Source organism: Nestor notabilis, unplaced genomic scaffold (genome assembly GCF_000696875.1).
Source record: "Nestor notabilis isolate BGI_N333 unplaced genomic scaffold, ASM69687v1 scaffold14449, whole genome shotgun sequence".
Taxonomy (NCBI): Eukaryota; Metazoa; Chordata; class Aves; order Psittaciformes; family Psittacidae; genus Nestor; species Nestor notabilis.
This window is the reverse complement of record NW_009943343.1, coordinates 6967-17805: the sequence shown is the minus strand read 5'-3', so window position 1 is coordinate 17805 and position 10839 is coordinate 6967. Positions and strand designations below refer to the sequence as shown.

At 47.8% G+C, this 10839-nt stretch overlaps 1 protein-coding gene across 1 annotated transcript; it reads right to left on the bottom strand.

Moving 5' to 3' along the window:
• Positions 1-999: 999 nt before the first annotated feature.
• LOC104411460 (uncharacterized aarF domain-containing protein kinase 1-like) lies at positions 1000-7643 on the bottom strand. Its single transcript, XM_010021880.1, has 5 exons — positions 7578-7643; positions 6994-7143; positions 6560-6757; positions 2708-2901; positions 1000-1262 (listed from the first exon to the last, which is right to left on the bottom strand). Exons 1-5 carry the CDS (start codon positions 7641-7643, stop codon positions 1091-1093), a joined length of 780 nt encoding a protein of 259 aa, XP_010020182.1. The 3' UTR covers positions 1000-1090.
• Between the last annotated feature and the right edge of the window lie 3196 nt (positions 7644-10839).

Sequence of the window (10839 nt, the reverse complement as noted above, 5' to 3'; positions counted from 1 at the left end):
TGTGGATCTGGGTGGCAAGAAGTGGTGTGTCCTCCCAGCAGAATGACACCCTCTCCTCCATTCCATCCCAATACACATCTGATGCAGCTCTAGAAGGTCCAGATATGGAACAAACCTCTTGGGAAGAGGAAGGACAAAGAGGTCATTTTATTTGGCTTGCAAGGAGTTAGCAGCACTGCCAGGCATCATTCACTCAGTGGAGAAACAGGAACAGTACCGAAGTTAGAGGCCCAAATGTCAACCTGAGTGCACAGCCAGGCATCCCTCCTCCAAAGGTCTTTGATACATTTATTTTGCTATGTGGCAGTACATTACAGAACACATACATTACCAGCAGTTTCAGAGCCCTGAGTTGTCATTCCTCCTGAATTTTGGAAAAGAGGTAAGACCAGTGTCCCCTTCCCCCATTTCACCTGAAAGGAAACAGACCACAAAAAGTTCAAAGACACAGAGGCACTTGCTGACAGGACTGGAGATGAACCTCAGAAAGCTGGAGTCTCAGTCCACCACTCTCACCATTAGGGTCCCCTTTCCCTGGTGGTGAGATAGGAAGCTCTAGTGTCAGCTCTCCACAAGGTCTCACTCTTCTGAGAAACTCTCTGCACACCTGCACAGAAATCAGACTAAGGAGACTGCAAAAACTAACACTACTGTATTTTAAAGGGACTGACCACCTCTCTCTGAGGGGCTGAGAAATGTGGGGCTTCTAGGCAGGGTTGGGATTCTCTTAAATTCTGTAAGATTACTTAAGAAAGAGCCAAGGAGAGGCTTTTGCTTTCCACTGGAATCTAAATGGAATTTGCCCTGCTCAGATGGGGAAAGCAAGCACCCTGCCTTTCCTGACATACAGTATCCCGCACCTCCTTTTCCTAAACCATGAAACAGCAGAGCTCCAGTACCAATTTCACCTCCCAGTGCCACAGAGAAAGCTAATGCTGTAACAGGCAAAGACAGAAAGACAGTGCAGCGTGTAACATAGAACAAGACCCCAAAATAGCTCACAGAATAGCAGAAACAGTCAGAAAGGCAAATATGCTGTGGAGAGCAGAAGGGAGGGCAGGAGCACCTGGGCCTCTCCCACCAGTTCATGTCAGTACATAGAATGGTGCCTCCGCCTCAGGAGAGCAATGACCCAGTTCCCCAGCTGAGACCCCTTCAGCCAGAGGAAGAGTTCATACAAGCTGATCTGCCACAGGCTCAGTGCTTCCGTGAGTGAGATCTGGGCCTTCCTGTAAAGCGAGTGACTCTTGCTCCTCTGGTACCTAGAATGAGAGAAACAGCTGCATTAGATCCAGCAGGATGCAGCCCAACAGGAAGGAGGTCTGTCATGCATCCTCATCCCCTCCCCAGGGAAGGGGAACATTCTACATCAGGAGAATCACTAGCAGTGGGGACCCATGGGAGTAGGGATTTTTTCCAAGTAATGCTCCTGAGAAGCTGGGGACTGCTTTCCTAGCACAAATCTGGCAGAAGAGACAGCCTGCTCCCTTGTGAGCCCATTTCTCTGCCCCTGTGCATAGTGATTCTGAGCCATGGCATCCTCTGCTTCTATGCCCAGCTTCACTTCAGCTAACAGGAACAGGTGCACGCTCCTACAGTCAGTCTTTCCTGGTAAGATACTCATACGAGCCCAGCAATCCTGACACACCGATTCCAGGAAAAGTAATTCTCCACCTTTCCTTAGAAGCAGAGGCTAACTGGGATTTATCTGCACGTCTCTCATCAGTGAGAGAAATAACTGTTACTTCTCCTGCAAGGAGGAGGAATCTGAGGCAGAAGTGCATTGACCCATAAGACTCACAGATGGAAAGTGCTTGCATGACTCCTCCTGACTTTTAAGCATCAGCCCGATCTTCACAGTCAGCCCTAGCCCCTCAATCAGGCTGCAGAAACTGGCAGCAGTAAGCTTTCAGTGATCCTTCCTACCCACAAATACTTTCCAGTGGTGATGCCTGTAATGGACAGGAAACCCCTTCCCCTCCTCCGGAGGGGCCAAACCCTAAACCCTAAGGCCTCCAACTCCATCCCTATCCCCAGCCCCAGGGTGACAGACCTGTGTTCTGGAGAGGCTGATGGGTGTGAAAACAGCACAGACAGGCTAAGATGTGCAACTGAGCAGGGGTAGGACCACAGCAGATATGCTAATGAGTGAGAATGGTCCACAGCTAAAAGTAAGAGGGCAAGAGGTCAAGTTAGGCCTTGTCAGGGCCCTAAGCAGGGGGTTCTAATAAGCCTTTATGTCACTGACTAGCCTGGGACCTGCCCCAGCCTTCTGCTCATGGGTGCAGGAACTCCAGCTAATCTCAGACCTGCACCTTCAGTCCCTGCCTGAGCTACACTGGAGGAGTAATGGCCCCCAGCTCATGCTCTGTACTTGTACCTCAGCTCACATGTTGACCTTTTGCTTGACATCAGTCCTGCCTTATCACCATGGACCTGCCTGACAACCACCACACCTGATCTACATATTGACTTTCTGGTGTGACTTTGGACCTGCCCTGTCACCATGATGCTGCATTACAGTATGGACTTTTGATTAGACCCGACCACTGTCTCAGAGTCTGTCCTGTTTGCCTTGCTCAGCTACTGTGGGACTGGGCCCTGGCTGGCCTGCTGGCCCTGGGATCCTCCCAGGCTCCTTGCCCCCAGGGGAAGCCAGCCCCTGCTGCTCCATGACTGGCCTGTGGTGCCTGAAGAAAAGACTCACGTGGAAACGGCTCTGATGCAGCAGCGAGACATGTTGAGGAAGGAGCTGGCACTGGCCCGTGTGTTCAGAGCTAATTCAATCCCCCTTAACAAGTCATTGGTCTTCAGCAGCAGCAGCATCTGGCGGGGAACTTTGTTGAGGAGCTGGGTGATCTGGGGTAGGTAAGCAGCAGTGTTGGACCGGATCTCCATATCCTGCAGCCAGCCGCATCATGTCAGGGAGAAAGAAGAGAGGAGCTGAGAGTGCATGGCAAACCCAGGTCCAGATGCAGCTGAGATTTGGCAGGAGGAGATGGTGTCTTTCCAGACCATGACTCCAGGCCAGAAGCTAAAGAGCTATTTGTCCTGCTTTCCTGTAGACATCTGGCTGTCCCCAAACACTCACAGCACAGTGACAGATCACTCCTGCCATATCCTACGTGACCCTCAGAGTTAGATAAGGCCCTGTCCTCTCACTGGCAAAATTAATAGCACCTCAGGAGATCGGGGCACTTGCTGCTATCTCAGTTCTTGGTCCCAGGCAGCCTGCAGCAACCATGTCTCATTACTGCCCTTGCAGCCTTCTGACTGATTCTCACCTCACCAGCCCCAAAGCTGTCAGAGCTGAAGGTAGCACAGACTGCTGAGGAAGGTGGAGGCATGCTGAAAGGACAACCAGGCTCTCCTTGTCTTGCTGTCCCATGCAACTGATGGCTGTATGCTATACTGATGCAGCTGTTTCCAAAGCCTAGTTGAGTCCTCTGTCCTAAGCACAACTCAGCAGAGGTGAGAAAGCATTATGCAGTTAAGTCTCGCATTAACCCAAAGGATCAAAAACTGTCAGCTGTCCGATTGTCTATCTAGACCCATATCCTGTCTGGGAGCAGCCATTAGCAGATGCTTAAGTCAACAGAGTTATCTTTCGTGTTCCTTGGTTCCCCAGCTTCCAACAAACACACTGCCCACTGTAAGATCCCAGTGATAACTGATGGACTACAACCAGAGCCACTTAAGATGGGCTCCCCTCCAAACATGAGCCACCACAGCGTGCAAGACGGACAGCCCCCACTCCTCTGCCTCTTTTTAGATTTGAGTTCTCCCACCATCCCAGTAAATGTCATACAGTGTGGTGTGGAGCTGATCCCATACACATACCATGTCCCTACCTCTTCCTACAGAGGCCATGGCCTGAATCAGCAAATCCAAATAGAAGTCCCTGGAACATCTGAAATCTCCAGAATCCAGCAGGACACATGAAAAGGGCAGTAAAAAACTTCTTACAGGAAGGAGGCTCCTTTGTGGGAAAGGACAGCTCTAAAACCTCTCTTCTGGAATGAGGGTCAGCAGGTCTCTATTTCATGATACGGGATCTCACACTCACTCTTTGTGAACTTCAGATTTTTTATAAAGGAACAGACCTGCACAAATCGAGTGTGCAGGTCGTGATGGTCAGAGATGTATACAGCTCACATACCACCATGGTTGCTTTGCTGCTGACAAATCTTTGCATCCTCCTGCTTCTGTCACTGACCAAATACACAAAGCTTCAGCAAGAAGAAGCTTAGCTCTCCTAAATGTTTCATGTTTCACTCCGTTATTTGCTGGCAGAAAATTCCTCCCTCATTATCTCTTATCCTTTATCCTAGCCAGCATCACTGCAGAGCCTACTTTATTTTACACATACAAGTTTTCTATTTTCTTTTCATTTTAGCTCCAGCTGCTTGTCCGCATCACAAAGCAGCCACATAATCTGTCATCAGAACTGTCATTTTCTGTCAAATGCAAAGCCTGCACGCTCAGGAAGAAATGGGCTATGCCACAGGACCTGAGAAAAGCTCCTTGGCTGCAGTTGCTGAGGCTGCACAATCATAAAATCAGATGAGATGAGGCTAGCAACCACCCTGAGCGGTCAGCTGCCTGGCCATGGCTAAAGGCAGGAACAACCACACCTATGGCAATCCTCACACATTTGCCTAGCCTGCTCCTGAGATTCTCCAGTGATGTGATTCAAAGCCTCCCCTGACCATCCATACCAGCATTTCAGTGGCCCTGCCACTAGATCTGGCTTTTCTCATGTTTAAGCCCTATCTCCTTAGCTGAATTTAAACCCATTACTTTTTGTCCTGTTCACAGCAGTCTTTAACAGACCTGAAAATCACTACTACAGCTCTTCTTAACTCATGCTTTTCTAGACATTTTCTGCCCTAACTTGCTCAGACTTACCTCATGGGTTGCATCTGCTTGACCACTAGTCCTTGCAGCTTCCTATTAGACTTGCCTCCGTTTCATCAAACCTTTCCCGAGAGGCAGGGCCCCAGACTGGACACAACACTACAGATAAGATTTTGTTTCACAAGGGCTGCTTCCTTGTCTCACAGGCCACTCTCAATGTCCGTGGATCCTCAAGCACGCTCTCTGGAGCTCTGTGCTGATGGTGTCTGCCTAGACTGCACTTGGCTCTTGCTGCTGATACAATCTTTCAAATTCACCTCTAAAGTAAGGGCGAGCAGCAGCTCATTTCCTAATGCCACAGCAAATCTTCTCAGCTTCCCATTATCTGCTGCAGGATTATCCAGTTTCAGCATTAATTGTGTCATGTAGGCAAAGACAACAGAGCTGGCTCCATACATGCAATTCAACTCAATGACAAAGTTCATTAGCCCACACAAGGCACCATGTGGCTGCAGTTACACCTCTGGCACAACATTCACAATCCAGTTTAAGATAAACATTGCCTTTTAACTCAGATTCAACACTGGCCTTATAGTAGTAAAGCCAGCTATGTTGATTCACTTTGATGCCTCTGGATTTTTTTCTGGAGCTGCCATCTCCAGAACTCACCAGATCAAGCACAGATCTGCCAGACAGTCACTACATTATTCCTGCAGAAAATATATGCAGAAAATTAACTCAGGTAGGAAGCAATCACAGTACTGGGGGAGGGGGAGTCCACTACCCAACGTATCTGACCAACTCATTGCTATGGATAATGGCAACCCAGTGCAGTAAATTCTGCCACATCCATCAAAATGAAATGCCAACCCAAAGGAATTTCACAGGACTATATTATAATGCTACTTAAATGAATTTCATTCTCACTACTACAAATGAATGCAGATAAAAACAAACCATGGGAACATGTTTCTACCTATAGACACTAGTCCACTGGCTGAGAACACAGCACTATATGCTTATCTCTAAATTTAAACAGCACAGTTGGCAAGGGCTGCTACTATTCTTAAGGTGGGGCGCGTGTGTCAGGATTGAGAGGAAGCATGAGAAGGAGCCCAGCATGTGTGTATAGGAAATGGAGAAGAATGTAAGTGGCAGTTTTCTAGATTTGTAGTGATTGAGTTGACAGGCTCTGCAGTTAAGCAACCTTGACTCCAAGTTAATAGGGTTTCTGATTGGGAGGTAATTTCCAAGGGATTTTAGGAGTTTGTATCAGTGCTGATAGTCATTTACATGAATAGTGATAATGCATTATCCTTCTCATGTCTTCCCACTATGCCTTTACATCTCCTCTACCTTAACCTATCCTCCTTGATTGGTTCCCTGCACAGCTGCATTCCACACTTTTTAAATAAAAGGCTGATATACAAACGTTTCCCCTGCCAGAACTGGTGAACACTTAGCCATTAAAATATTATACAAAATTCAAGCAGCCCATGACAATTGAAAATGGGAAATTAAGTTCAGCCACTATAAAACACATAGCAGAAGGAGTTCTGGATTTTTCTGGCTCAGAATTTGCTACAGGGCTGCCAGGGGTTGCCCAGCACTGCTGCAGTATCAGTGGAGCAAGTGCTTACAAGAAAAAGGCTATCCAAGGAGAAGGAAGGGCACACAATAGAGAAGCACACACAGAACCTACCTCGCTGGCTGAGACTGGTGACTTGTCAATGCCCCTGTTGACAGCCTCCCAGGATCTGGCGGTCACCACGCAGGCGAAGAGAGGGTACATATCCCCTGCCCCAAGCCGCCGGCTGTACTTCTGTACCCTCTTCATGTCGGCCTTAATGAGGGCCTGCCAAAGGCGGCAGTAGTCCATGCGGAAGGACTCGCTCAGCACCTGGGGAGGAAGACATGGCCCCAGATGTCCACGAAGGAAAGGGAACTGGGGAGGAAAGCCGTGTGCACCCTAGCTGTGCCCTATCCCCCATTTCAGAGGCAGGAAATATCTTTGGAGGGCTATGGAAGTAATAGGAAAAATGTATTCATATGGGCCTAGTGGGGCAAAGCTGCAGCTGGGTATGCTTTTTCAGTCTGATGCCCACAAGGCCCCAGAAGGCCCCCACAGCTACATACCTGGTAGAGCCCATGATCCAGCAGGATAATGTGGGCCTTGCCAGAGGCTGGGCATTTCTTCACTAGCACATTGCCTGGGTGCGGGTCACAGTGCACAAAGCCGTTCACAAAGATCATTTCACTGTAGAGCTTCCCCAGGTTGCGAGAGATCTGTGAGGAGACAGGAGATGGTCACACAGTGCCACCGCAGCAGGGTGCCTGCCAAGGAGGGGAGGCAGCCCTCATGTGCCAACACTGCAGGGAGCAAGAGTCTGGTACGTGCTCTTGCAGCTCCTCACAGTGAAAAATGCACAGGGTGTCTGCGGGCATCTACCCTGGTGTTTGTGGGGTCAGGGGTTTTTTAGGGACACTTCCCTGGCATAAAAGAGAGAAAATACCTGTGGGTAGGAATGGGGTTTCTGGTAATGAGGAAAAAAGTGAAACAGCAGATAAGGGCAGACAGGCATTCACAGGGAAGGCACAGAAATTGCTGATGGGGTGGTGAGAGACCACTTGGAGGAAGACTTGGGTGTTTCCCTCCATGAATGGCAGCAGGACTCAACAAAGAAGGAGTGGGAGGAGACAGAGCCTGTCAATCTGCTTACCGGAATGAACATGGGCTCCCTCTCTCCTCCCTCCATCACTTTCCCCCTTTCTTTCCTCAAACCCATGTTAATCTGATTTGCAATGCTTGTGAAGATGGAGAATCACAGAAAGGCTGTTTAAATCATCCTGTCACTGCTGTGTCCCTCTATGCCACTGCTCCTTATCATTAAGAGCTGCTATTAAAGTTAAAAACCTCCTAGGAGCAAGCAAACATCCCCAGGGCCTGGAGTCAATCCTTTGCCATGCACTAACACAGCAGCCTTGCCTTGACATCCCACCACCAGCCCTCCCTGCCATCAGAGAGTGGCACAGTGCTCCACAGTGGAGTGCTGAACAAACAATTAAAAGACAATCATTATAAATGATTCCAAGCATGTCCCCAGACACACAGCGTAAGCAGCAAAAAGGCAGCTGTCCCCATAAGCAGAAGTGGTAGAAGAGGTAACAGGGATAGTAATGACAGCTCATCCTGCAGAAAATCAGTGAGCCAGGGAAGGGTTTGTTTTACCGACCTCCGAGAAGAGCATTCATTAGGAATAGTGCCCAAGTGACTAAAAATGAGGAGGAAGAACAGGAACCTCTCCTGCAACACACCAAGAGGGACAGCTATGACACCAAATGGGACAACCTCCATCCCTCGGGTGGGAACTGGAGCCACACCGATGAATCATGGAGAACGCTGCCCCTGTGCTGAATCACCCACGCAGGTGGCATAGCACAGCCCTACAGTCTCCCACAGTGCAGCTCCCCTAATGCCACACTGGTGTTACTTAAACTACTGACTGAGGGGAATAATGTTTCCTTCCAGCAGAGATCACTGGAGTAATGAAGTGACCCTTACAGGTCTCCTAGATCAACAAGCTCCAAAATTGGATAGAACCGAAGTACCATGTGCTGTGACCTCCTATAAGAGGTGAGTATCACTTGCTGACAGTCCAAGGACATGCCACAAAGTCTGTTTTAAGCCAGTCGCTCATTCACACAGCCTCCCAGGGACCCACGCACCAGGCAGAATGGACTTGGACATCATGACTGATCATAGTATCAACCACACCACCTGTGCACACACTGAAGAAGCTGCATTTTGCCCTCTCTGCCTCACTCTTTGCCCTCCAGGAACCTGGAAGAGCACAGAATTATTGAAGATGAAGACCTGGAGACAATCTGGGGCACAACATGGTGCTTCATACCCATTCAACACAAATCCATACAAGGGCTGGCAGTTCTGAAAACCTGTATGTTGGTCATGGCTAAAACCTGGAAAACTCTTAATTTGGGGCACCAGAATATGGGCTGCGTCAAAGACAGTGGATTGTCCTTCTGTGCTGTGGTAATGGCATATGATGAGAAAGTCAAGCAGTGGAACAAGTTACCCATAGAGGCTGCGCAACCACCATCCTTGGAAGTTTTAGACCTGACTGGATAACACCCTGAGTAAGTTGGTCTGACCTCACAGCTGACCCTGCCTTAGCAGGAGGTTTTATAGGAGACTTCCTAAAGCCCCTTCTAATCTCAAATATCCTAAAATCTTATAAAACCACCTCTCACTAAGTTATCCACACCACCCTCATAACAGCATCTTATGGTATGGCTATAGACTCCAGATGTAGGAAGGGTCTCCCGTCCTGAATCAGCAGACAGGTTTCTAAATCCTAAAAATAGGATTTAAATTAAATTAAGATAGAAAGCACCAATACTGTCAAATTCTGAACAAAAAAGGAAGGTTATGTTTCTAGGGCTTACAGTGTAATACGTCAAGAGTGAATTCATGTTTCTAGAAAAAGTTTAGGAAAAAAAACATGAAAAACTTTATACACATTAATTCTCCAGTACTGCACTCCATTGCTATGAGCCTTTATGCCACTGTTATTGAGAAGGGCACTGGATAAATAACATACATAAACCACATTGGAAGAATGCTGTTAGGTGAAATGAGAAAACAAACATATGAAAACCTCTACTCAGGAGAAGGGAGGAATTCAGCATGCATTTAGGCTATGTAGGACCTCGGGGCGAAGGTGCATCACAAATGAGACAAAAGGCTGCAGTGATGCACGAAAGCAAAGATCAAAGTAAACACACAGGCATTTTATTATGACAGGGAGAGGTCATCATCCCTTTCCCTGTTTTTCATCCAACACAGCGAGGTCCTTACCGTTACCCCAGCATTTTTCTGCTGCACATGGCAAAAAAAGATAATAATCACCCCTGGAATCCTGTATTCACTTCCATGTGACACCTCATTAACAGAGAGATGCAGACTACACAGAGTGAGTTCGGAGACAGCAAACAAATGAGCAGGATGCAGGAGGAATTTACTTGGGAAAAAAAGACAGAAACAATTGAAGATTCTGAAGTTGGCTAGGGAATGGAGGGGCAGTCTACTGATGTTGGAAGGTTTGAATAGCAAGGAAGCAGAAGCACTTGTAGCACTGGATGTGCTACAAGAAATACAACCAGGCAGAAGGCGGTATAATCAAGAATGGCATAATTTAGGCACAACACATAAGGAAAAAAAATAATTGCTAATCAGCAAGCAGAGCTGAGCTTTATATGTCAGGATGACACCAGACTCTGGTCAGAGGCATGTTCTTGCCTATTGCCAGAAGGTGTGTTACTGAAAAAAGTAGTTCGATTTGTCTGTCTGCGCTGCAGCAGCTATGATGACTACATCCACCCAGTGAGCCGGTAGCCTCACCAGTCAATGCAAATAGGAACCTGTCATTGCCACATTACGTGACATGACCGTGACACTGTGTCAGGCAAACTGTACATTTTCAGCCCGATGTTTTAATTTTGAAAAAAAATAGCTGAGGAATAAGCAGATTGCAGACAATGGAATGAAGAGTCAGCAGCTGGGGTAAAAAGAGTGGACAAATACATGTAGAACAGCCAGACTCTTCACCAAACAAAGCACATGAAGTTCATTTTATATACTTCGTATAGCAAGGATGCTACACGCCACAAACTATCTTACATGAGTTATAAGCCAATACCAAACTGTCATGGTTTAAGCCCAGCTGGTAAATCGGAACCATGCAGCCGCTCCCTCGCTCGCCCGCTTCTTTCTCCCCCTGCTCCCAGAGGGATGGAGAGGATAATCGGAGGAATGTAACTCCCATGGTTTGAGATAAGAGCAGTCCAGTAACTAAGGTATAATACAAACCACTACTGCTACCAATTATAATGATAAGAGGAATAACAAGGGAAAAGGACACAACCGCTCACCACCCGCCGACCGATACCCAGCCCGACCTGAGC

Excerpts from the sequence above, each read along its gene's own strand:
- LOC104411460 (XM_010021880.1), bottom strand. The coding sequence starts at position 7,643 with ATGGGTTTGAGGAAAGAAAGGGGGAAAGTGATGGAGGGAGGAGAGAGG. Across the intron at positions 2,902-6,559 it reads CACCAGTCTCAGCCAGCGAG|GATATGGAGATCCGGTCCAA; the intron begins GTAGGTTCTGTG and ends GGCTGGCTGCAG. Across the intron at positions 1,263-2,707 it reads TGCATCAGAGCCGTTTCCAC|GTACCAGAGGAGCAAGAGTC; the intron begins GTGAGTCTTTTC and ends CTCTCATTCTAG.